This window comes from Astyanax mexicanus, chromosome 6, assembly GCF_023375975.1.
Source record: "Astyanax mexicanus isolate ESR-SI-001 chromosome 6, AstMex3_surface, whole genome shotgun sequence".
NCBI classification, from domain to species: Eukaryota; Metazoa; Chordata; class Actinopteri; order Characiformes; family Acestrorhamphidae; genus Astyanax; species Astyanax mexicanus.
Genome location: NC_064413.1, coordinates 14,692,516 through 14,720,371, shown reverse-complemented (window position 1 = coordinate 14,720,371; position 27,856 = coordinate 14,692,516). Strand labels below are relative to the sequence as shown.

Here is a 27,856-nt window from a genome sequence, read left to right as displayed (position 1 = left end):
ATCAGCAGAAATAGCAGCACTGAGTGAGTGAGTGAAAGAAATGAGTGAAAAGAGAATAAAAACAGTGGGACTGAAAAGGGGAAGGAGCTCCATTTAATCACAAATAATACTACAATTAAATTTTACGTAAAATGTGCTTTATTATCTGAGAAAGGCACAAGATTGAAATGCAGTCTGGGTAAAAAAAATCTGCCATTCATTACTTCTTATGTATGAGAGGAAGATTTTCTAGCATATTATCAAAAATAATCAAGCTTTTAGGAAACACAGACATAAACTCCACAATTTTGTACTGGGTACTTCTAAGGAACTAAGGCACGATATATTTCAGGGGAGACACAATGTCAAACCTCATCATGTCATGTCACCTGCAATGGCCAACAACAATGAAATGAAAAGAGCAAAGAAGAGACAGTACAGACAGTGATTCCTTCTTTTTAGTTTCTCCTGGCCTCTAGGGGTGAAACGTGGCATTACAGATTAGACACTTCAAACATTTAGAAATGACATTTTCCATCGGCAGTGTAGTATAAAAGAAGATAAATCTGTTTTTAAAACAACGTAAGTGATAAAATGCACATTTACACAAGAACACTTTATTCTGATGGTCCATAGTTGATTTTTGGAGCTGGATTTAGCATTAAAAGCTTACCTATCCAAACTGAATTTAACTAAATGTTAAATTTTCTTTGTAATTTGAGTATTAAATAATAATTATTTGGTGTTCTCTGTGGAGAAACTTAACATTTACGCTCGTGGTGATGTCTAAAACACAAATATAGCTGTATTATTCACTACAGTGAACCTGCACGCTTTCTGAATATCGGTAATTTTTACTCTTATGAACTGCCTGCACCTCTAAAATGGAAATGAATTTGCATATATATTTTACAATGTCCATGTATTTGCTTTAAATTCATTTTAGTCTAAAAAAATATGTGTAAGAAAAAAGGCAAGGCAATATCTTGGACAGTTTTTTTTTGTTTTCGGATGGGAGATGCTACGTTAATGATACTAAAATACTAGATTTATACCGTAATCAACCTCATAACAGTAAATATATGACAAATATAATGAATAATTAAATGTTTAGTTAAAAAAAATGCTATTTATCTGTGTGAAACAGATGTATTTACAGAGGTGTGTAGACTGATGACATTCCTGTTTTGTTGTTAGCATTAGCCTAGCATCTCGCTCTGGAAACAAATTAAGGACATGTTGAAGATCAAACAGAATAAAATTGTTTTTAGTTTTTATTGTTTTTTTTTTTTTTTTTGCAAAAATGTTTGCAAAACCTGTAATTTTATTTTTTTATAAACTACTGTATAAGAGACCATCAAAATAAAGAATGATTGACGAATCATATCAATGTATTTATCTAATACAAAACCCAAACACATGATTCCCTTTTGAAATGCTTCACACACTCTCACACACGCAAACACACTCACACACACATACACGAACAGCTTGCAGTTATCCTGAGTACATGCAGCTTCTCCATTTTTAGTACCCTTGGGACACATATGGCACACACATATACCAGAAGAAAAAAAAAAAGTCATCCAGCTCCCACACAATAAGATTCAATAAGACCTCTGTGATTGTAACACTTGTTAAATTGCACTTCAGCTCATCAATAAAAACTGAAGATAAAGAAAAATAACAACATAAAAGAAATGGAGTGATCAGGGGAATAACCCTATTCTTATTATGCCAGGTTCACACTTCATGACTCTTTTACACCTGATTGGTGATACAAATTACACACATATAGTCCTTCACCAGGAGGAACATATGACGAGTCTGATGCAATGTTGTTTTTATTTCCTTTAAAATGAATGTCTAGTAGAAAACAAGCAATACAAGTTGTTTTTGCACAAATTTGCAACCAAAATGCACAAGAACAAAAACACTGGTGAGAAAATGGATAAAAGATACCTGTGTAGAGCTCTGGAAAAAATGTAAAAGAACACTTCATTATTTAAATCAGTTTCTCTGATTTAGCTATTTATAGATATATGTTTGAGTAAAATTAACATTGTTGTTTTATTCTATAAACTACAGACAATATTTCTCCCAAATTCCAAATAAAAATATTGTCATCTAGAACATTTATTTGCAGAAAAAATTAAATTTAATTAATTAAGTCAAATTAATGAAAAATATGCAGAGCTTTCAGACCTCAAATAATGCAAGTTTAAAAATTTCAGAAATCAATATTTGTTGGAATAACCCAGGTTTTTAATCACAGTTTTCGTGCATCTTGGCATGTTCTCCTCCACCAGTCTTACACACTGCTTTTGGATAACTTTTTGCCACTCTTGGTGCAAAAATTCAAGCAGTTCAGCTTAGTTTGATGGCTTGTGATCATCCATCTTCCTCTTGATTATAGTCCAGAGGTTTTTAAATTCAAGTAAAATCAAAGAAACTCATGATTTTTAAGTAGTCTCTTATTTTTTTCCAAAGCTTTGTCCCAACCCTGATACTGAACCTGTTAGATATTTGGCTTAGGTTTGCAAGACCCATTGAGAAATATCCAAAAAATAGGATCTAGTTCTGGATCATCAGTCCCAAAATCATGTAGTGTGAACCAGCTTTACTCTGTGAGATGGAATAAAGAGTGGTTTTATAAAGCAGTAAATGATTATACTGATCTCAATTAAGAAATGTAAATGATTCAAGTTACAAATTAAAACATTCACATCTTAAAATATCTTGAAATTTACCTTAAAACATAACAAACAGTTTTGTTACAGTAAGCAGGAATTTCCTTCCAAAAAAAAAAAAAAAAAAAAAAAAAAAGACTCCACAGGTCATGTAAACTTCATCAATTATGTATCAGAAAATCATGGATGGATTTATGAAGGACCCTTACCAGATAAACAAAAACAGATTTACACAGACAAGCTGAAGTAAAACAAATCTGAAAATATGGTACAAAAAATAGACTTTCCCTTCAAATGTGCACCCCCCACATACACACACCCACACCCACACACACTAAAGTTCTATGGGTGACTCGTGTTCATTCAGTTCCATTGAATAGTAGTCTTGAGGATGCCTGTGGGAACACAAACAAAGCATCGTCACTGTTACTAAAATGTGAAAAAGAAAAGAAAGCAAGTAATAAACAGATTTTACAGTGATCTACACAAACCTTTTCTTGTACAAGTAGAAGAAAATGGCGCCTCCCAGTGCAAAGAGAAACACCACCATCAGCACGAGCCCCACCTGCAGCCCCACTGATGAGTCTGCAAGAGAAATTGCAAACAACTTATTGAGTATGAGCATACAGGTTATATTTTGTACACTAATATACACACTTTGTAAATAATGGCTTTGTATTGTTATTCTTATATATAATTAAATATATATGGACATACTGAATATTTGGTCAGTTTTTAGCCAAAAATAGCACAAAAAACAGGATTAGTATACAGTAATGTATACTAAACTTTTTAAATGAACTAAATTATGCCACTTGTGTATAAATAATAGGGGAAAATAATAATTGTGGATAATAATTGGGTAAAATATGTTACTAGAAAAAAGGAAAAAGTAAAATTTTGCACAAATATTTTATATATACAGTACAGGCCACACATATATACAGTTTGGACACACCTTCTCATTCAACGCCTTTTCTTTATTCTCATGACTATTCACACTGTAGATTCTCACTGAAGGCATCAAAACTATAAATGAACACATGTGGAGTTGTATGTACTTAACAAAAAATGAGCTGTCCTCCACAGTCACCGGACCTGAACCCAATCCAGATGGTTTGGGGTGAGCTGGAGCACAGAGTGAAGAAGGCAAAGGGGTAGCAAGTGCTAATAAACACCTCTGGGAACTCCTTCCTTCAAAACCATTTCAGGTGACCACCTCTTGAAGCTCATTGAGAGAATGATGCCAAGAGTGTGCAAAGCAGTAATCAGAGCGAAGGGTGGCTATTTTGAAGAAACTAGAATATAAAACATGTTTTCAGTTGTTTCACTTTTTTTTTTGTTAAGAACATAAAACTCCACATGTGTTCATTCATAGTTTTGATGCCTTCAGTGAGAATCCACAAATGTAAATAGTCATGAAAATAAAGAAAACGTATTGAAAAAGAGAAAGTGTGTCCAAACTTTTGGCCTGTACCGTATATATATAAATTTAGTTTAAAGAATTATTGGACACTTTCTGTAAATCCTATAAACTTTATTTAATTTCTCAAATATCACTGTGTTTATCTGCTATCTCTCTCGTCCTGTCTGTGTGTATGCGTGGGTGTGTGTGTGAGAGAGAGATCTAATACCTTTGCTATAAATCCTCTCGTGGATGGTTGAGCAGGAGGGTAGTTGCTTGCTCTGCAGGGTCTGGACTACATGCTCCCTCTGCTGTTCAGACAGCGCAAGTACTGAACCCTCTATATACAGCTTTTCTGATACGCATGTTAAATTCACACCTAATAAACACACACACAGAAAAACAACATAAACAACATTAGCAAGATATCATGATTAAAACCAGTACAGTGATGAGTGCAGTATGCTGAGGCTCTTGTGTGTCACCTTTGAGGTGCAGACTGGAGATTCCACAGTGACAAGACTGCTCCAATAACGTAGCAAACCCTTCCTCATTACAATCTGAGACAGAGAGATGAAAAAAAGAGACAGTCACTCAGGCAGATAATATGAAACTGTGTAATTAGGCACCAGGGTATTTTTATTTTAGCGTACCAAACTGTTTGTGTTCCGGCTGCAGGCACAGTTCTATGTGGTTGGAGTAGGCGGAGCTTGGGCAGAGGTTCTGCTGAAGGGGTGTTGGGAGGTTGGAGGAGATCCAGACAGCAGATCCATTTGTTGAACATCGGGAGAGAGAGTCAAAACTGCTTGTGCACGCCCATGCGCACGCACACACACACACACACACACACACACACACACACACACAAACACACACAACAAGGACCGGAATGAGTCACACAGTACAGGAACATGCAGAAATCAACAGGTAACCACATCAATAAAAAAAAAAAAAACACTGACAGGATGAATTCAGAGGGAGCCTGGCTCATTGTTTTTGTGCTCTTATAAGTCAGTTTTAAACCGGTACTCTGTGTGTGTAATGTTTGTTTAGATATTATAGACTGTGGAACCCATTTGTGAGCTTTTTATCAGGTACAGTGGGAAATCTTGGGTTACAGTGATAAAATGATTTAAGCTCATATGAAACCTATATAAACTATTACATACAAACTACAAAAAAAAAAGAAAAAAAAAAAAAGGATAATCAGATATCTACAGTAAAAAGCAGTGTGAAAGACTAGTGAAGAAAATTACCTAATATTATTTTCTTAAAACATATAAATCATAGTATTGTTGTTTCTAAATTAATATGAACTGTTTTTTTTTTTTGCATTATTTAAGGTTTAAAAGGACTGATTATTTTTCATATTTCTCCTCAGGAATTTGTGAGAAATGTTGTCAGTAGTTTACAGAATAAGACAACAATGCTCATTTTAGTCAAACATATACTTTTAAAAAGTAAAACCAAAGAAAATGATCATTTTAAATATTTTTATTGTGTACCAATCTATGGTTCAAATGCCTCCCCAACCGTGAGGCGTTACCAATACAGTCCTTTACACCACTAGTATCAACAGTTCAGGCTGGTGGAGGTAAATTTACCATCCTCTAATGCAGGAGATTCCCAACCTCTTGCAACTCACAGCCCAATTAACCCACAGTAAATCAACCTCTGGAAAAAATTAAGAGACCATTTCAGTTTCTGAATCAGTTTCTCTGATTTTGCTATTTATAGGTATATGTTTGATGAAAATTAACAACATTTCTCCCAAATTCCAAATAAAAATATTGTCATTCAAAGCATTTATTTGCAGAGAAATGAGAAATGGCTGAAATAACAAAAAAGATGCAGAGCTTTCAGACTTAGAGTTCAGAAATCAATATTTGGTGAAATAACCCTGTTTTTTAATCACAGTTTTCATGCATCTTGGCATGTTTTCATCCACCAGTCTTGCACCCTGTTTTTGGATAACTTTATTCCACTCCTGGTGCAAAAATAATCATGGTTTAGGGGAAAAAACTGATAAAATCAAAGAAAATAATCATTTTTAAGTGGTCTCTTATTATTCATGCTTATGTTGGCAATGTATGAGACGTATACATGTTATCCACCACATGTTCCCCTGAACCCCACCCCTGGACAGACATAGTTACACACCTGGGCACTGGGTGTACATGCTGTTGTGTACCGCCATGGAGATTGTGACGCAACCTTTGGTCATCTGAGAATATTAGCAGATCTTGAACTTGAGAGTTGCTGCCACACATGCTGACCTCCCCAAACAATTCAATGCACAGCAGAACTGCACCAATACTGCTCACTTCAGGCAAAGGCTGATCTGCAAACAGAGAGGAGGAGAAGCACAGATTATAGATTTCTTCTTTTGGGTAAAGGGAAGTGCAGGGTGGCAGAAGGACAATAAGGTTTATTTAGGGGGGGGGGGGGGGGGGGCTGCAAACTGTTAGTCTTGAGATTGTCAGTCTGCCTGCCATGAACTCTGTTGTTCACACTAAAGACTCCAACTCCCAGCATGCACTTTCATCAGACCTTCTGGACTCACATGGACCTGCTAAACATGTGATACTATGGCGTTCTAAGTCACCGAGCTTCTGATTACCCCCCGTTTCAGTTCCTCGTTGTCCGGTATTAAATCTAGTTATTAGCTCTTCTACCTCTCGTTTCATTTGTTTATTGTTTTTTTGTGTGCAACCAGTTTTAGTATTTTTTAGGGGTGTGACATATCATATCGTACGCGATAATATCGGCAACATTTTTAAATATTTTCAAATCACCCACCCCTAATTACCACATCAGGGTACTACTTTTTTTTTACTGTTTTTAGCAAAAGAATCATTCACACTGTTTTTATTTCCCATTATATATCTACTAGAGACATATTATATCTGTCCAGTATCATTTATTTTACTTTAATCCTGGATGTATGGAGATATTTGAAGTGTAGTATTAGTATCATGACATTCTGAATCATTGACTTCTGTTACAAATCTGATTAAATTCTTTTTTAATACCTTAGTTAGGGGTATGTCATATCATATCATATGCAATAATAAAATTTCATTTTTCATATTTTCATTTTGTTGCAGTAGTGTATTCTTGAAATATTTTTTATTTGCTTGAGTGTTTTGTCATTTCGCCAAGAATATCGTTATCGCGAAAATACCATGAAATATTGTGATATTATTTAAGGGCCAAATTGCCCACCCCTAGTATTTTTGACCTACTCTTTTGTCTAGCCCTTGTTCTAATTGTTTATTGCTGCCTACCCCTGGTATGTTTTTTACTATTGCTTCCATTCTGTGACTTTCCCTGTAAGTTTGTTCCTTACATTAATAAACTGCGTGTTTGGTATCCATGTGTGTCTGTCTGGACACAAATATACACACAAAAAGAAAGAAACTGACAAGAAAAAATAAAAAATAGACTTGATTGGGCATAAACACACACAGCACACAGGACACACATCCACAAACACAACAAACACTCACCTGCCCCCGACTCATTCTTCAGTAAGTAGAATCCATTCTCTCGAATGCTCCCACTTAGCAGGACATCGTGTCTTGCGCCATCTTTCCCAAGCAGCACCAAATTCAATCCTTGCAAATCATGTGAAGGAGGACCAATCAGCTCCACAAAGAGACTCGACCCGGCTCCAGAAACTCCGCCCACCTCGTTAATGAGCAGTCCTTCAGGAGGATGGGGATGGGGACAGTCATTCTTTTTCTTTGGTGTGGGTGAAGCAACCTACACACAGACACACACAGAATTGGTGACGTGGATACAGATTACACTCCTGTGTGACTCTCCTGTGAGACGTTCTGTGTTATATAATGGTGTAATTTAGCCCAAACCATAGCCTAAATACTATAACCATGGAGTTACACATTTGATTTACACTACTGCAATTGTAGCAATAACTTCTACCCGACACTCCACCTGGTATTAAACCTGCAGCTGTGAGTCTTTTTTGCTCGACGATTCATCCTTAGACTGGGCATTGTAAGCATTTAAAGAAATAATATTTCTGTATAATACTGTAATATTACTCCCTTTCTGCATCAATTTTGTATATCTCAGCTTGTCCAGAAATACATGTGTAAACTGAGCCCATGGACTGTCTCAAAGAACAAATTACACTTTCTTACTGTAGGGGGAGCTGATGATGAAGGAATTGTATTTTTAGTAATAGTATTTTTGCATAATGTTTAAAAAAATATGTCATTTAAAATGCGTATTTGATATTAGTAAACCTTTTTGCCCAAAGACACACCAGCTTACGTGGATAATAATGCACTAAAATTCAATACCAATTCTCATTTGTAATCCTACCCCTTGATTTGAGCATCACCCTTTTACTTGGAACTGAGTTAAGTGGTTTATAGTTTCCCCCTAAGAAATGGTACAATCCTTATAACAGATACAACAAGTTTTGCTGGCATTTCCAATAGACCATCCACAGGTACCAGTGGTGCTCTCGAGTCTGTTGTTAAAGCAGAGAAGCGGATAAAACTTCAGCAACTTTAATGCTGGACATCAGACACATGTGAAGTCAGCCACCGCGTGCTCGGAGGAAAGCGCAGCAACTCTGTTCCCATACATCAGCTCACATTAGACGCCTTGTGTGGGTGGAGTGATAAGGGGAGAGAGCGCCATCTACCCAACCAGAGAGAGTAAGGCCAATTGTGCTCTCTCAGGGCTCTGGTAGCTGATAGCAAGCTACATGAACGGGAATCGAACCAGTGATCTCTCAATCATAGTGGCAGGGCTTAGCCTGCTGGGCCACTCGTAGCAACTTACTCTACTTTTGCAGACCTTTAGTACTTGTATTGTTTAATTGTTGTTTATTTATTTGTTGGATTTAATGTCTGTAACTTTTGGGATTTGGGAGATTTGAGGGATTTTAGAGCTCTTGAGTTTTCCCTTCTGAAGTCTCCAATGCACCACCAGCCGCTCGCGTTCAATAAAACTGAGCTGGATCCTCTTTTAAAGGCTGTACATGTGACCTAAGTACGTGAAGACGGGTGACGTGGCCAGAATAACTCCTGCGAAAAGCCACCCGACACCCCAGTTTTTTTAGAATGAATATATTAGGCTTCGCAGGGATGGTCGTTCCAGCACACTGGTACAATCAAACACAATATGTTTTTATCCCTTCTCCACTCAGAAATGCTTCTGAATAAATGTTTCTGCTTTCAGTTTAGAAACAAAATAATACGAACTGCCTCTTAAATTTCATGTTCATTATTGTGTAACATTATTGTGTTATATTTCTTTTGGTAACACTTTATCTATAGGTCATCTTTTAAAGACCTTCCAAATACTCAACTAACATTGAACTGAATGTCTATTAAATCCAACTTAACTCTTGAATTGAGTTGAATTTAAAAGATTATCTAATTACCTAATCCTAATCTTCACCATGAATCAACCCTACAATCTAAAACTAATTCTAAACCCTAAATCTAACCTTAACATTTTTAGATGTAAAAAGATTAGAGTTCAGGCTAGAGTTAAGTGTAGGGCTACATTTAACAGAGAATCATTTACTTTCACCTTTCAGAGTTCTGCTGCACTTCGTAGACATACATTACAGTCTAAACTGAATGTAGCGTCTAAGCTCTAATAACCGTCCAAATAAAGGGACACCTTTCTTTTTGTCCTTAGTTGTCATAACTTTTTATTATTTTAATTATAATGTATTTCTGTAACTTTCTTTTATCATTGTTTGGTAGTATGTCTAACTTTAGCAAGGACACGAAAGGGAAGTTATCTTTTATTTTATTACCATCACATCTGTATAACTGTATGTTGATGCAGACAAGAAGGTAAGTTACCCTAAAGGAGTTAAGGCTGAGTTTGTCCAATCCACACCGACTGAGGCTCTCGTCATCAGGGAGGGCAGTAGAATCTTCCAGCAGGGGGAGCTGTGCTGGCGTCAGAGCCTGTATTAAGTCTGGGGAGTCTTTGTCGGACCCCCGTGCCCGGTATACCACCGCGTCCAGCAGTCCACTCTTTGGAATATTTGTGCCCTCGCTGGACGGTGGTGATGATGAGCGGTATATGGCTATGGCATCAGGACCGTTCTGAATGGTATTGGCTGGTAAGGCCAGATCTGGACTAAGCTTATCACTGCCAATCTATAAAAAAAACATAATAAAAAGAAGAGAAGAGAGATTTCATACATATGAGCCACAAAACTAAACAGGAGCTGTGGTTCTTAAATACTAAACAAAAAAATCTGAAAAAGAAATTATGGCATATACAGCTTAGGAAAAAAAAGAAAGACCACTTAAAAATGATTAGTTTCTTTGAATTTACCAAATTAAAAACCTCTGGAATATAATCAAGAGGAAGATGGATGATCATAAGACTTTAAACCAAAATAAACTGCATAAATTTTTGCACCAAGAGTGGGATAAAGTTATCCAAAAGCAGTGTGTAAGACTGGTGGAGGAGAACATGCCAAGATGCATTAAAATTGTGATTAAAAACCAGGGTTATTCCACCAAATATTGACTTTTGAACTTGTTTTCTTTGCATTATTTGAAGTCTAAAAGCTCTTCATCTTTTTAGTTATTTCGGGTTATATTTCGGGTTATTCTGCAAATAAATGCTCTAAATGACAATATTTTTATTTGGAATTTGGGAGAACTGTTGTCTTTAGTTCATAGAATAAAACAACACTGTTCATTTTACTTAAACATTTACCTATAAATAGCAAAATCAGAGAAACTGATTCAGAAACTGAAGTGATCTCTTAATTTTTTCCAGAGCTGTACATGTAAACAATCATTTTTAGTTGTTAAGACATTATTATTGATGTTTCACACCCTCAGACATGCCTCATTCCACTCGTCAGTGTTTGCAGCAGCAGCCTGCTGATCACTGGCTCCAACTTTACCCCACCTTCTAATTACACGCACCTGATCCGTATAATAAAGCACTCACTTGGATTCCTGCATGTCAAGACGTCTAAGTAAAGACGTAAAGATCACATGGTACCCATTTATCACAGGCTGACACAGTTCCTGTGGTCTCAATGATTCAGTAAAACAGCACTCTTCTCACCATGTCTAAACTGCGCTTTTCAGAACAGTTGGTTTGAGTGGATGCTGCTTTACAATTAGATGATTCTTAAGACTCCCTATAGTTGGGTAAGAAAATATTGATATGTTGTATCACAATATATATATATATATATATATATATATATATATATATATATATATATATATATATATATATATATAATTTATTTACATATAAAAATTAGATAACAATGTTGTGCTCTGTCATTAGACTGTCTTTGGGACCGTTATGACTGTATAAACATTGCTATCTATAACGTATCGTATCTATAAATATAGTTTTTTTTCTCATTAAATTTGATTTAAAGGAGAACTCAGTTGTGAAATTAACTTTGGGTGTAGTAAAACATGATAAAGTGTACTTACCGTTGTTAAATAGCTCACCTTCGCTCTCCTGCAGCTTTCCGACATCCAGCAATTTTGTGCAGTTTGTCCAAACATGCTAGAATGGGGTTTAACAGGGCATATTTTGCCCGTGCAGATAACATTTACACCGTGATCCAGGCTCAAAGTAGCTTCACACCTCATTGGTTGAATCTGGAGAGCCCTGACGTTTAAAACGATGCATTAATAACTTAAAAAGAGCACAAAAAGTTTATTACATTATTATTAAGTTTATTAAAGTTTTTTTTTTTTTTTTAAATAACCTGTAGCGTTAGCTACATCTCTGGGCTCCGCCATCTTAAAGTAAAGTCACGATCAGTAGAGTGACGAGCACGTAATGTTGCAGCCTGGAAAGGCACAAACGCAAACCCAAAACATTTTGTATTCTTTTCCCTTCACCTTCTCTCCTGTTATGCCGGCTGTAGCTGCAGTCTGAGCACAACACACATCCTGGCCACGTCTTCTTCATGTGTACAGCATGTACTTCCATCAACATTATGTGCTCCTCACTCTACTGATCATGACTTGATGTAGGTTATGTTATGGGATCTAAATAGTGTTTTTTAATAAACTTCTTGTGCACTTTTAAAGTTCTTGATGTGTCTTTTAAAATGTCAGAGCCCTCCAGATTCTACCAATAAGGTGTGGAGCCACTTTGAGCCTGAATAACTGTGTAAAAAGTGATCTACCTGCAGGGGCAAAATACGCCCCTTCAAAACTCATGCTAGCCAGTTTGGACAAACTGCACCAAAATTGCTATATCTCAGAAAGCTGCGGGAGAACAGAGGTGAGCTATTGAACATAGGCTGGTACTCTTTGTCATGTTTTACCATACCCAAAGTCAATTTGACACTGGAGTTCTCCTTCAAAGGACCATTAAAGGTTATAATGTCTATTCTAACTTATATGATGATCAGGATGCATCATCAGATATTAAGAGAACATGAGAAGTTTAAGCACCTTCAGCTCTTGTCAGCAGAGCTTTAGCCAGTATTTTCTTATTTGGACTGTGTGGTACGCCACAGTAATCTGTGTGGGTTGAGACCATAGACGCAAACAGTGTGCTGAAGCCATGAAAAGGAACGAAAAAAGCATTTAATTTACCTGTTAGAGTTTACATCTCTCTGAACACTCACACCTACAGTCTGCTAAAACCAATCATCTGCTGCTGATCTTTATCAAGACAGCGACAGACAAGCTCACCTTCTTTTGTGCAAAACTCAGCTGAAAGTCTGAGAAATAAGAAATGTATTTTTACAGCTACATGAAGCTAAGTAGCTGCTCTTTAAGCTTATCTAAGTTTATCTAAGTGCACAACAAAGCACAACATAGTATAACTTTCCTCGCTTATGAGTGCTCGTGTGGAGGAGGGAAATTAGAAGGAGAAGGAAAAAAAGGGAGCAAAAAGCGGACAATGAGCAGAGAAAGAGAAAGAATGAGTTTCTAGTGTAAAATTGCAGGCTATGAGGCTGCTCACTGCGTTTTCTTGCTACCTCTGCTTGTTTTCTTTTATTTTCAAACTTCAAACTGTCTTACCAGGAAGTATCCGTGTTTATCTGTGTAGTATCCATGCAGCTCAATTTCTTTGTACACTTTTCCATTGTTGCCATTGAAAAGCAGCAGCCAGATGTTATCAAGTGACATCCGTCGGCCAAATGGATGCCACAGTTCTATAAACTCTTCATCCTCTGCCGCGCCTGGTGAGTCAGCATTCACCTCGCTGATCAGGAAATCTGTATCGTTGCGTGATGGTGGCTGGAATGGCTCTTCTGTTGAATTGACAGCTAAAGAAGAGAAGATCATGTGAGTACATCTGTATTAGACTGGGGAAGGATTTAAATTGCATATTGAGGTGGTCTGCAAGAAGGAAAAAGTGGCTGCAAGTTAATTGTGAACCACGTACATGAATTCAGGGCTCGCAAAATTGTCCCTATTCCTGTGTGTTTGGGTTTTGATACGGGGAAAAAAAAAAACACGCTATTGATTTTTGATTAGACCACTTGATTTTCCTTCATTTTCATGACATGAAAGAGGGTAGTCATGGTTTAGTCATGGAAAAAAAGAGTCAAGAATATGGTAGTACATTATTTATAAACTCGGAAAAAGATGCACTGTAAGCTGTAAAACCAGTCATCCTTGCATCGATTAAAAGCACAGTGTGATGCTTTCAGGGGAAGTTTTGTGTAAGATAACACTGGTTACATGCGGTTGTAAGTAACAAGACCACAGTCACCGGTTGAAACATGGCGTCTATTTACATATATAGTTAAGCCTCTGATGGCAAGGCTTCTAACTGGCATTTTTCAGCAGGATAATGCTCACCCACACAAAGCAAGAGTTTCCCAGGATTGCCTCCACAATGTCTCCAATTGTACAGATTTGTCTATTTTATGTATTCAATCTCTCTAATATTGGAATCACTAACATATATCAACATTATATTTACATACAGCTCTGGAAAAAAAATAAGAGACGACTTAAAAATTGAGTTTCTTTGATTTTACCAAATTGAAAACTTCTGGAATATAATCAAATATAATATAAGAGGAAGATGGATGATCACAAGCCACCAAACCAAGTTGAGCTGCTTAAATTGTTGCACAAGGAGTGTCAAAGTTATCCAAAAGCAGTGTGCAAGACTGGTGGAGGAGAACATGCAAAGATGCATGAAAACTGTGATTAAAAACCAGAGTTATTTCACCAAATATTGATTTCTGAACTCTAAAACTTTATGAATATGAACTTGTTTTCTTTGCATTATTTAAGGTCTGGAATCTCTGCATCTTTTTTGTTATTTCAGCCAATTTTTCTGCAAATAAATGCTCTAAATGACAATATTTTTGTCATTTAGTTGACTGTAGTTTATGGAATATAACAACAATGTTTGATTTTTTTCCAGAGCTGTATATAGGGGCAGTTATCTGGTCTGGAGTGTTGACTGCCATTAATCGGAACTTAAAACGTACAAATTAATTGATTATGGAAATAGTGCTTATGTGCAGCCCTCAATATTAGTACTTTAAGTATTATTACAAAACATTATTATCTAGTCTACTTGGGGCAGTTTAAATCATGGTGGATGATCTTAATTATGTATTATTAACTAGCACCATGCTACCCCATGCTGCCCCAATTTTAAAAATGCTGGGAGGGCTCCGAGTGGTCCAGCACTGCCACTATGATCAGGAGTTTGCAGGTTCGGATCATGGTCATGCTGCTTCCCATCAGCAGCCGGAGTCCGAGAGAGCACAACTGGTCTTGCTCTCTCTGGGTGGGTAGATGTCTGTGAGCTGATGTACCAGCGCAGGGTTGCTGCGCTTTCCTCTGAGCACGCTGGCTGCCCATTAAAGCTGCATCAGCAGCAGTTTGAAAAGAGGCGGTGGCTGACTTCACATGTGTTGGAAGAGGCCTGCTGTTGGGGCATTACTAGTAATAGGTGGAGTGCAGGTGAGTGGGTGGGATAATCGGCATAGCTAAATAAGGAAGAAAAGGGAGATAAAAAAAAGGATGCTGTACCAGTGTTATAAGGGCAGGTGGTATACCACGTGCACAGGCCTGAGTTTTTTTGTGCGAGAAGCTGGAACACTCCTGGATCTCTTGTCCAATGAGCAACACCGCAGCGCATGATGTAGGCATCACCCTCGGGAAACCTAGTGATGCAAAAAAAAAAAACGAAAGCACAGATCACTGATGGTTCACTATAATAACTACACTACAGTTATGGTTAGTATGATAAATGTTCTCTGTTGGCATGTGCAATTTACAGCACATGTATCTTCTAAACCTGTAAGTGTCTGGAACACAACACTACATATTATTGCAAAGCTACACAGAAAAAGGCTTAACTGATAACTACATGAACTGACTGCATGTTTGTTGATGGACTATACTGATTAATAAATGAATGGATGGGTTTATGGTGTAGTAAATACCCGCTGTCCAGTTTGAAGGGTTTTCTCCCTGGTATAAGTGTTTCTGTAAGGTTGGTACTGGGTGTTCTTGTCCTCCCGCCGTAGACGAAGGCATCGAGTGGCTGCAGCTGACTGAGAGGGCTGTCTTTAGGGAAGTCTGTGACCTGTCCATCATAAATTGCCAATGCCCAACCGTCCAATTCTGCAAAGACAAAGAAAGGTAAAACTTAAGCTAATGTCATACATATACCCCTTCATTTAGAATTAGACATTCAACTGTAAAGTAGAATATTAATTAGTTAGAACATTTGCATTTATTTAAAGCAGCAGTCCTTCTGCTAAAATCTACTTTTTCTTGTTCTTTGTGAAATACAATAGATCTCTCTGAGTTGTATATTCATGCTGCACATGAAACTGTTTCTTAACCTCCATTGTCTGCAGTAACTTGAAAATAAAAAAAATACATAAGAACGATTTGACCAGGAAAAGCACCTTGGCTCGCGACACCCTCACAGGCAGAACTGAAGGCACTCAGCGACACCGTCTCATCAGATAGGAGCTAACTAATGGCGTTAGGAACATGGCAAGTCCGTTCCGGAGTTATTTGTGCAAATTACACATCAGTGTTCTAAGCTTTGCCCAGTAATTCAGAGCTAGAGAATAAATGGTTAAATAAATAAATCTGTCTATGGAACACCACCAGTGAAGTACAATTAAGATAAATAGGTGTGTATTTTCAGAACAGTTCTTTTTACACTAGTTAAACATACCCCAGGTGGATTTTTACTTTCTGGACCTGGACCATCAACCTCTGTGTGTTTACATAGAATCTCTGGTGGATTTTGAGTGTTACAGAGACTCTAAGACTAGGTCAGTGGCTGAACTGCACTTTGCAGAGCATTACACATGTTGTAAAGTAACATATGACAGTGTAAAAGACTGCTATTAGTGTAAAAATGTCTTTATTTTAAAACATTTCTAATTGTCGCAATGCCTCACAGTGCTGTTAGCCAATCAGAAGCAATATGCTTGCATGTATGAATATTCATGAGCAAGAGCCAAAAATCCTATTGATTCTCCCCACTCACTCCTCAACCGGACTAAAGCAGCGTTATACCGGATCACCAGAGCCCTTTTTTCCCCCCCACAAAAAACAGCTTACATGGCATTCATTCATAATAGAGACCCCAACCAGACATTTTAAAATTAATAAAAAAATTCGGAATGAGACATTTAAGATTTTCTCTTTTAAATTAAAAGCAGTGGTATACATGGAAACAATGTGCTCCTGTGACCATCCATGCAAAACCAATTATATTCATTCTAAACAGACAGGAGTTGCTTTGGCCTCAACAGCTTTTGATGGTTACCTAAGCAAATGCACAAGAGCTACTGCAAAAATAGAGATATCAGAATGGCAAACATAGTCTTCATCTGCTCAATCGTTCATCATCAAAAAAAACAACAAAAAAACAGAGCTGTCGAGGTAGAGAGACAATGACAGAGTCTTTAGATACAATTAAAGTCAAACAATATAGCAACCATACATAACAATAACCAGAAAAGGATGTGGGAAGCACAACACAACACTGCTTGCACTCGCTGACACACACAGACACAAAGAACAAATATTGTAAAAACCACAACCACCTGCTTGAACCACGTGTCACATCAATCTGCGCCTTCACCTGCCAGCTTAAAGATCTTTTTATCATGAGTTCATTTGTTCTGACTAGTTAAAGTTACTGTACTTTTCGCACTTTTAGGCGCACTTAAAATCCTTTCATTTCCCCAAAAAGCATCAGTACGCCTTATAATCTGGTGCGCCTTCTATATGAATTTTACCAGTCAGGTTGTAAGAAGCAGTAAAGCTACTCTGCTGAAATACAGAGTTACACAGGAGTTTCAGTTTAGTTCTCCAGCACCAAGGCTGGAACGGTATTAGCATTAGCCGCTAACCTCTCTAAGCTCTAGCCCTTTTGCTGTTCAGAGGCGAGTATATCAGACTGTAGCCTGCTGCTAACCCCAGCTGGCACTGCTGGAACAGCATTACCATTAGCCGCCAACTACGCTACGCCCTAGCTCTTTCGCCATTTAGGTGAGTATTATTGGCCTGTAGCCTGTGCATTTATCATGTTAAAACAAGCTACATGGGACGAACCGCTAGCTAATATTGCCCTGGAACACTAAGGGTTCCTCAGTGTAGTGCTTTTGGGCTAACCAGTTACTAGCGCTAACCACAGCTATCGGTTAGCCGCTAATGCTAATGCTGCCACACCCAGCCTTAGTGGAAATCTGGAAATCTAAGCTTACTGTAAACAAATGAAAGCCCTTTTTCACCCAAATAAACAGTTTTCAGAAGAGAATTAGAGAATTAAATAGATTAACCTCCAGTGCTCGTTTGACTTTAAAATAAAATGAGGCGAGAACTTCTGAATTAGAAGGAAAACATGGTGACACCCCTGTTCTTTACTAGTGTTGCTTGATGTGCCTTATAATCTGGTGCACCTTATGAAGGTCTGGAGTGTGTTTGTGTGTGTGTGATAAAGCAGGAAATTACTTGAGAGAGCAGTGGTGTCGATGTTCACAGCGGCAGGCCCAACTTTACTGGTTCGGAATTCCATGCTGGCGCTGACCGTGTCCTTCTGTGTGTCGTACACAACCACGGTCAAAGGCCCCATTGCACGATCAACGCTGAGCTCCAGCGGTCCAGCAGGCTTCTCTCCACCCAGCTGAATCATGTTAATCCGCAGGGAATTGAAGCTTGGTAGGGAGCAGTCGTTTGGCAGACCTGCTGTGGGGCTGCCGTTCTGGAAGGTGTAGAGGTTATCAGACAGCCAGCATCGCTGTATTGACTCGTCTCCCACCAAGGCTTGCTCATCTTCCAGATACGGTTTAAAACCAGGTGTGAGGACCCACGCCAGGAAGTCAGCATTGCCCGGTGCTTTGCGTGAGGTGTAGACTATGGCGTCCAGCAGTCCGACTGCGGAGACGTTCCCTCCCTCGGCCACGGGGTCCCAGGACGGGCCGTAAAGGGCGATGGCGTCTGGGCCGTTCTGGATGGAGTTGGGTGGGAGGGAGACGGCCGGCTGGGGGCGCAGCTCAGCGGAGCCCACCAAGAAGAAGCCGCGTTCGTCCGTGTGGTGCTCGCTCAGATCCACCACACGGTAGGCTCTGTTCCCATTACCATTGTAGAAGACCAGCGTGTAGCCATCCAGAGAGATGGAGCTTCCACCCAGATAGTAAAGTTCCACAAACTCCTTGGTGTCCAAGCTGGGATTGTCACAGTTCACTTCACTGATTATCAGACAGGCCTGCAGCGCCTGCACACACAAGCATAGCATACACAGCACTATCGTCTGATTAAAACGCATGGCCACAGACTTCAAAAGCCTCTCAACACGCGGGAACCGGTCAGTAGGAGGAGATGACCTGGAGACAAAGAGAAACAAGCAAAGATGTCAGTGAGACGTTGGCACAGAGGAATAGCAAACAGATATACATTACCAGTCAAAAGTTTGGACACACCTTCTCATTAAATGTTTAAATTTTTACCTACATTGTAAATTATTACTGTAGTCATCCAGACTACAAAAGAACACATAAGAAAGCTCAGAGTAAACTTACAAGTGTTAAACAAACCAAAATACTCTGTGTGTAGCCGTTAACTTGTGGTTTCTGAGGCTGGTAACTCTGATGAACTCATCCTGTGCAACAGAGGAAACTCTTGGTTTTCCTTTCCTGGTGCGGTCCTGATGACAACCAGTTTGCCCAGTGACAACCATGATGGTCAATGCGATTGCACTTAAGGATAAATATAAAATTCAAGAATTTTTTCAAATTGACTGACCTTTAGCTGAGATGAGGAGTGTGTACATGTAGTGACCAGAGTGAAAAAGTGTCACAGAGTCTTTAGTTTGCTGTGCTTAGAGGAGTTAAACAGTCTTATGGCCTGAGGGACAAAAGACTTTCAGAGTCTGTCTGTGGAGCAGGACTGGGACAGCAGCAGACTTTATTTCTTTAAGTCATTTTTTTCTTAACTTAGTGGAGTAGTTTTTGCCATAATATAGATATGGGTTATTCACTGTATACCTGTAACTCTACCTCTTTCCAACTTTCCAACTGGTGCTCTCAAACACATTAAAAGGCTCATAAAGCTGACTGAGAAAATCCGGCCAAGATGAGTAAAGCTGTCATCTAAGCAAGAGGTGCTTACTTTTAAGAATCTAAAATATAAAACATATCATGTTTTTTTTTTTTTTTTACACATTTTTAATAATTCCATGTTTTTCTTCATAGTTTTGATGACTTTAGCATTAATCTACAATACCAATTTGTTTTTTTTTATTATGAGAAAATATTGAATTTAAGGAGGATAAAACAAGTGAGAGCGGAATTTTTTTTCCTAAATAACATTAAATTATAAGCACATAAAACAGTCTAAATAATCTAATCTAGTCTCTAAATATACTATAGTTTTAAATTCAGTCCACTCCCTATCCGCTCCATCGGACATTCCAACCTAGCTGGTCTGCTCTGTAATAGTCTGAAAAAAAAGAAGCTCTTCCTCTAGTCAATACTGTCCTTAATAAAAACAACAGTAGCGTTTATAATTAATAGTTTACATGTTTTTATGTTTCGTGTCAGATAATGGGTTTAGATTGATACAGCCCACTTACATAAAAACTACAATTCTTATTACTCATGATATAATTATATTTAATGATGTTTTTATACTTTGACTGTTTCTGTAAAAATATAATATAACATAATATCTGTGTACTGACGCGTACTGCACACCAGGTTCTTAAATGTCAAAAAGAAAACATTGCGTAATTTCTACATACATAGACTAAATAATGACTTTTAAAAGAGTTTGGAAACTATTGTAAAGAGCTAACAAAGTGAAAAATGAGAAATTTCAGAAGATATAAAGTTAAACATTTCTTTACTGGTTTAAGCAAGATCACTAGGATCGAAACCATGTGCCAGTGTCCATATTACACATGCACACATGTCTGCTGATAGCAAAGCTAAAATTATATACATTTTCCTGACTTACTGAAAGACTATACACACCGGTATACCATTAGAAACAGATGTAACATTTATTTGCTATACAGTTTAGCCTGTAATCAACTGTATGTAAATAATAAAATGAAAGGTTTCTAATGAGAAATTAAGTTTTCACATTTATTTAGCTAACTGGTCCTTAAATAGACTGGTTAAATTAACAGGCTAAATAAAATGTCTATTTAAACTAATAAATACAAACAATAAATGAGCTTAGCTAGCAAGCCCAGTGTCTGCCAATAGAGCTGCCAACACCCCTTTATTCTGTTCTGGTATACAATAATTGCGTCAGCCAATTTTTCTAGAAAATGCAATTATTGGCCGATACAGATTTACTTTCCATATCATTGTGCATTCCTAAAGATCAAAATAACAAGAAAAGGAAACATCTGGACACTCTCTTTTGAAGAGTTCCACAACTTGTCAAGCACTTCTGTTTTATTCCTTAATTTGCACTTGAACAAACACACTGTCACTGTTGCTTTAAATGACAAAAAGAAGGCATTGCACAGTCTGAATTATACATAGAATTAATAACTGTTCAAAATTGGTTCAAACTTTTTATAGAAATATCACTTTCAGAAATGAAATCTAGTGTAATTCCACTTGTCAGTTGTTTTACAATAGGCCAATTTGGCCAAATCAATAACAATGACTACATGAGGCTTAATTGACTTCTGAGACTGAGAATGAATAACACAAGCACAAATAGACATGACTAATAACAGTCATACTTTTGTATTTATTTTTCCAACTACAACGCATCTCCACTGCTTGTCAATCTTTGTCAGAAACAAAGCTTTCTGAATGTATTCAACTGAAATGAACAGGAAGTTGCAGATCTAACAACAACAACACAGCAACACGTCTGTTTTGCACTTCTAATGGTAGGGTGTGCTGATTCTTGTTAGGCTGGGGGGGGGAGGGGGAAGTGTTATAAAACATTGTAATATATTAATTGCTAAATATTGGTCGGAAAATCTTGTAAAACATGCAAGACAGTTATGTAGAGGAACTGAAGTGGATAAACACAACCATACTACATAAACAATAACTTTAGAACACCTGCTCAATCATTATTTCTTCTTCTGAAACCAATGGTATTAAAAAGGTTACTGCTCTTGCTGTAACTGTAACTGTCTCTACTGTCCTGGAAATGCTTTCTACTCGATTTTGGAGCACTGCTGCAAGAATTTGACTGTATTTAGCAAAAAGAACATCTGTGAAGTCAAGATGTTGGATGATCACCACCCCACCTAATACAAAACCCTATAATTTATCCCCAAAGTATTGGATGGAGCACCACCATTCTAGACAATGGTGAATACCACAGTTTCACTGCTCCACAGCTCAATGCTGGTGGCGTTTTACCCCTCTAGCCCATGCCTGTATCAAGGGTCAGACAAGCTGTGTGTGTGTGTGTGTTTGTGTGAGTGTGTGCAGTGCATTTGCACATCTGTGTCAGCATTGGGTGCACCCTAAGTCAGCTCAAAGCATTTATTAAATGTGTTGTCCCTAAACATTTGTATACATGGTATATTTGCATTAATATTTGGTATATCTGCATTAACTGCTTTCCCTGAAAGATCTAAAATTATTTCTGTGGTTGACAGAGTGCCCTGCTTCATCTTTTGCTAGTTTGTTGGTTTTGAAAATGTGCTACAATCAGGCTAATTTTGAGGCAGATTGAGGCCCAATCCCATTTCACCCCTTGGCTCTACCACTTACCCCCAGCCCTTCTTTTCGATCCTCACCCTGAGAATTGGAAGGAACCCTTTAAGCACCTGATACGTCATCAGGAGGGCTAAAGTTCAGTAACCAAGCTGCTGGTTAACTAGTTAATTTATGATCACATGTCTTCAGAAAAGGGGGAAATGGTGCAGACATTAATTATTATTGTCCATTCCTTAAGTCCCTTCCCTAGCTTTTATTTTATTTTTCCGTTATGCCTTAGATGCTGCAGCCTCTGCCATCTGTTGCACCAATTACGGTGAAACATGAAAGTTTGCTAGCTAGCTACTGAGACAAACTACTAGCAATCTATTTTGCGCTTGTTATGAAGAATTCAGCCATAAAACATTGAAACTACACATTCAACTACGGTACTATAGTGCTAATCATCACTTTTAATAAGGAAAATACTAACATTTGTGGGTTTCTTTGGTCACTTGTGCTGCAATAGTGCAATTCTCTGCAGGGACATGTGATTTTGACCTCAGGCCTTAAATTGTGTAAACCAATGAGAGCTGAGCTGAATATTTTCTTTTAATAGCGACTGAAGACAATGGAGGTTAATGAGGAGTATCATGTGCAGCATGCATATACAAACTCAGAGAGACCTATTGTATTTTACAATTAACAAAAAAAGTGGATTTTAGCAGAAGACCTTAAAACTTGTGTTCAATGTATAATGTACTAAGACTGCATGACACTGAGTTTTTTTGTTCTTTGACAGATTGTACTAGATTTCAATGATCCAACATGTATCACCTTTAAATAAAATAATAGATTTGTATATTTTTGTTGGGGGGGAAGGGGGGCTTCTCTTGAGGTTGTTCATTGTGAATTTGGTGGTGTGTTCAGGCTAATAATCCTATCATATTCATTTCATCTTCATCATTTTTACATATGGTGTCATGTTTTCTTTCCCAGTTAAATTAAGTTCATTCATCTCTCTACCAGTAAAATGTTAACTGTTCCACTGGCTGCAACACAAGCCCAAAGCATGACCAATCCAGCCTGCACTTAGCAGTTGTCTATGAAAGTCAGCATAGTTTATTATATTATATATATTTTCTCTCCAAACATTATAACTTTGCCAGTCCACAGGACTTCAGGTATCCAAAATGCATTAGGCATGTTTAGACATTTATTTAATACTTCCATACTGTTGTTACATTTCTACAGGTTCTTTGCTTTGATATTTTTAAACAAACATGTTTCACTTCGTTATTTAGATACGTTTAAATATGCAGCAGCTAGTAGCTTAATATGTGCTTTCTCTAAAGATCTAAAACTATTCTAGGTGTGAAAAACCACAGGCACAAATGGCAAAGAAACAACTGAATACATAATAAACTATGACCTACCAAAGCTATTTTAGCTATGTGGTTAAAGTGTGAATGTTTCTAAAGTAGAGTCTAAAAGAAAGAAACACAGAGATACAACGAGTGGAAAAAAAGGAAAGAAAGCCTTTGGGAAGAAACACTCTGATGACTCATGTTGTGAGACATGCACCATATGGCATGTGTTTCACTTTTACAGATGTCATCCTAAAGGTGCTGGGTCCTGTTCATTCAGACCCATTCATACTTATTCACAAGCTACATAAGAACAATTTAGAACATATATTATATCCTTTTACTGAGATATAGTGCTGCTTATTAGGTATCTAAAAGCACCTTATTTTTTGTTTTGTCACTTGGATGTTTCATGTGGCTGACTAAAACAGAATGGGCTGTTAAATTTCTTAATGTCTTCAGTATAGGCCTGTCACACATTTATTTTTGTGGACAATATACTGTCCCAGATATTATTGCGATAAACAATATTATCATGATGATACAATGTATTTTAAGACCATTAAATGCCACTGACATAATGACAACATATGTTATCAGTCTATTTAAAAGCAAATGCCATTAAAAAAACATGAGTAAACAAATTTAGAAATTTCTTTTACATTACATTACATTTCATTTGGCAGACGCTTTTGTCCAAAGCGACTTACAATAATGAAGTACAAAAGTAATAGGAATTTAGATAACCCATTTTTAGATAGGGCTTAAAGGAGGTCGAAGGGAAATAAAGGGATAGAGAAGTGAAGGAGGGGAAGAAGGAAATGAGGTTAGAAGTAGGTAGTTAGTTAGAGGTGTTAGGAGAGTAAGTGCTCTTTGAAGAGCTCTGTCTTCAGGAGTCTCTTAAAGATAGCGAGAGATTCTCCTGATCTGGTAGTGGAAGGTAGTTTGTTCCACCATTGGGGAACTCTGTATGAGAACAGTCTGGATTGCTTTGTGTGAGTGTTTGGCAAAGCGAGGCGACGTTCATTGGAGGAGTGCAGCGGCCGGGAGGTAGCGTAAGCCTTCAGGAGTGAGTGCAGGTAGGAAGGAGCCTGTTCTGTCATCAGCTTGTAGGCGATAGTAAGAGCTTTGAATTTGATGCGAGCATCAACTGGTAGCCAATGGAGCTCAATGAGCAGCGGGGTGACATGTGCCCGTTTTGGTTGGTTGAAGACCAGACGTGCTGCTGCATTCTGGATCATTTGGAGTGGTTTTACTACGCAGGCCGGGAGGCCAGTTAGCAGGGCATTGCAGTAGTCGAGGCGTGAGATGACGACCGCTTGCACCAGGAGTTGGGTGGCCAAGCAGTCGTCATCTCACGCCTCGACTACTGCAATGCTAAATTTCTAAAAGGTAACCATAGGAAACTTCTAAATATATGCAGCATTTCTGAGCTTAGGTGAAATTTATTAGGAGCAACTTTATTGAAAGGGGGTTGTGTTTAGTAAAAATAGAAGCTAGTTTAGCTAATAGTTGAGTAAAAACAGTCATAAAAGTACAAATCTACCAAAAAAGCAATATAAAACCGGTTTCTACCTCTGGCAACTGGATTTGAACATATAAAACAACCCCACTAGCTAACTAGGGTTGCCTAATCCAATATTGTCTATGTTAAAGGAGAAATTCATATGAAATGTTGTAGTGAAACATGATAATGAGTACAAATTTTGTTGAATAGCCTTCCTACATTCCAACATACAGCGCTATTCCAACATACAAATTGCTATTTTTACACCATTAACAAGCTCAAAGTAGCTCCAAATTTCATTCATGGATTGAAGATTTAAAACAAGCCATAGAGAGCTTTGAAAGTGAACAGGTAGTTTATTAAAAAACACTGTTTATACACACAGTACATTGAGGTAGTTCTCCAGGTGCCTCCATTTTAAAATTAAGTCACAATATTTCGACTGACAAGCACAAATGAATAGATAGTAACTTGGCAACAAAATGCAAAATTCATTCCATAGAAATGCATAAATTCCAGCTGTTGCTGAAAATATCTCTTTAATATCAGACATTTACACAGAATTAGTGTTGAAAGATGTTTCCCTATCCTGCCCACTCGTTTGTGCTCGTCAGTCGAATTATTATGACTTAATTTTAGGCTACTTTGAGCTTGTTAATGAGCTTTGCATGAGCAATGCTATGCCCCTATCACTAGCATTGTAAGCCTGTTGGGAGCATCTGCTAAATGCTATGTATGGACTCTTAGACAAAAGTTTGTACTTATTATCATGTTTCACTACAACCAAAGTCCCTTTCAAACTGGATTTCTCCTTTAAAATGTTACAGCCATAAAAACGACTTGAGTATTAAAAGTGAAGGGGAGTTTATTAGGAGATATTCTATATTAATATAACGTTAGGGTTTTAAAAGTGAGAGGTGTGAATGTATGAAGTAAAAATAGAAGCTAAATTAGCTAAAATGACTCAAATGTAGTAAAACTGGGTGAAATCACTCACAAAAGTAAGTTAGTTATACATCAAAAATAAAAAATGCTAACTAGTTACCTTAGCTAGTTTAAAATACTTTATACCGCTGGCAGCTGGATTTGAACATATAAGCATCCCTAAGTTACTAGTTAACGTTAGCTTAGTTAGCTAACTTAGTTACCTAGCTGACCTAGGTAACCTAACTAGCTAACAGTTAATGTAAGTTAGGGTGTAACGTTATATCACTGAATCTCAGTCATCTCATATCAGTCTGCTTATGTTTACAGTTATACTGACAGACAGACAGACAGCAGTGTTCCTCCCGAACCTGATAAAACCTGAACTCTCTCTCTCTCTCTCTGTGAGAGCACTCTGTTAGGATTGGGAAACACAAGTTCGCTTCTCCCCCAAAAAACTCCTCCCGCAGCCCCACACCCCACACCGCCACACGGGTTACACATATAACATTAACTTATACACATATATATACATAACTATATATAAGTTACATATTTATACAGCTGAATCACTGAGCTCTGACTTACCGTCATTAATCCGTACAGATCCGCACCCTGAGGAGCTGGAGCTGTTCAGTAAAGTTTGCTGCTCCTCTCTGTTTCTCTCTCTCTCTGTCTCTGCTTTGGCCCAGAATCTCTAACTAACTTCTGACAAAGCCCTGTCCCTCTCCTCCCCCCACCCGCACTCCGCCCTCAGGGGGCGGGGCTTGTCTGAGAACGGGTGGGCTGAAGATGCGGATCGCTTTGTGGAACCTCCCCGCCTCGCTGTAGTAAAAGTGTGTGAGCGCCACACTTGGAACAAACCAAATCATTGTCCACACCTCATATCTTTGTTAGGGGTTCAAAGTAGTCTATATCTCTAGTCTATATTTATCTGGTGGGGAAACTTTACTTTGAACAGCTCCTGTTCGGAAAGGTTAGTGGGAAATTAATGAAATATGATTAATAAATTATAAATACTAGGGCTGTCAACGTTAAAGTGTTAAAGGACCACTATGTAACTAATTTTCAGTAGTAAATGATAAAATGATCAGGATGTATCATCAGATATTAAGGAAACATGTTGAGTGAAAGCACTGGCAGCTCTTGTCAGCAGGGCTTCAGCAGTACGTTCCTATTTTAAGTTTTCACTCCGTCCCGGAGTTTTGTGTCAGATTTGTCCTCTGACTGTATGTTCACACCGAACGCGATAAAAAATCGCTCTGTGTCGCCTGTCCAACAGGCGATGAGTCGCTTGGGGGCGTGTCTCACCTGTCGCTGGTGGGCGTTTTCCTAATGGCACTTACAGAAACAAGGGTTCAGCCTATCTACACAATTCCTAAACCATAAACAGTGGTACAGACGTTTCACAAACAATAAATCTTTATATCTTTTATAACTATTATTAAGTACAATTATTTAACAAAAATATTTCATATTACAATAAATGGGTTTACTTAAATATAATACATTATTTTCCTTAATGTAGTAAATCATTCTCTTAATATATATTATATAATATAAATATATTTGTCCATAATTTAAAATATTGTTAACTTAATGTAATAAATAATTCCTTGGATGTAATTAATATGTTTACTTAAATATATTGAATAATCCTCTTGATTTAATAAACAGTCTTTCTCTTAATTTAATAAATAATTCCCTCAGTTTTAATAAATCTTTCTGTAAAATGTAATAAATAATTCCCTCAGTTTTAATAAATCTTTCTGTAAAATGTAATAAATAATTCCCTCAGTTTTAACTAAATCGTTCCAAATTCCATACCTCAGTTTGAATAAATCATTGCGTTAA

At 37.6% G+C, this 27,856-nt stretch overlaps 1 protein-coding gene across 1 annotated transcript; it reads right to left on the bottom strand.

The window, feature by feature from the left end:
* Positions 1–115: 115 nt before the first annotated feature.
* Positions 116–26,699, bottom strand: si:ch211-183d21.1 (uncharacterized). Its single transcript, XM_022686344.2, has 13 exons — positions 26,591–26,699; positions 18,039–18,910; positions 15,500–15,680; positions 15,084–15,217; positions 13,104–13,351; positions 9,930–10,232; positions 7,584–7,839; positions 6,235–6,415; positions 4,728–4,876; positions 4,560–4,634; positions 4,304–4,453; positions 3,161–3,254; positions 116–3,064 (listed from the first exon to the last, which is right to left on the bottom strand). Exons 2-13 carry the CDS (start codon positions 18,850–18,852, stop codon positions 3,004–3,006), a joined length of 2,646 nt encoding a protein of 881 aa, XP_022542065.2. The 5' UTR covers positions 18,853–18,910; positions 26,591–26,699; the 3' UTR covers positions 116–3,003.
* Positions 26,700–27,856: the final 1,157 nt, after the last annotated feature.

Coding starts and splice junctions, on each gene's coding strand:
- si:ch211-183d21.1 (XM_022686344.2), bottom strand. CDS start 18,852: ATGCGTTTTAATCAGACGATAGTGCTGTGTATGCTATGCTTGTGTGTG. Junction 6,416..7,583: donor GAAGAATGAGTCGGGGGCAG/GTGAGTGTTTGT, acceptor CTCTGTTTGCAG/ATCAGCCTTTGCCTGAAGTG. Junction 4,877..6,234: donor CATGTACACCCAGTGCCCAG/GTGTGTAACTAT, acceptor GTGCACAAGCAG/TTTTGACTCTCTCTCCCGAT.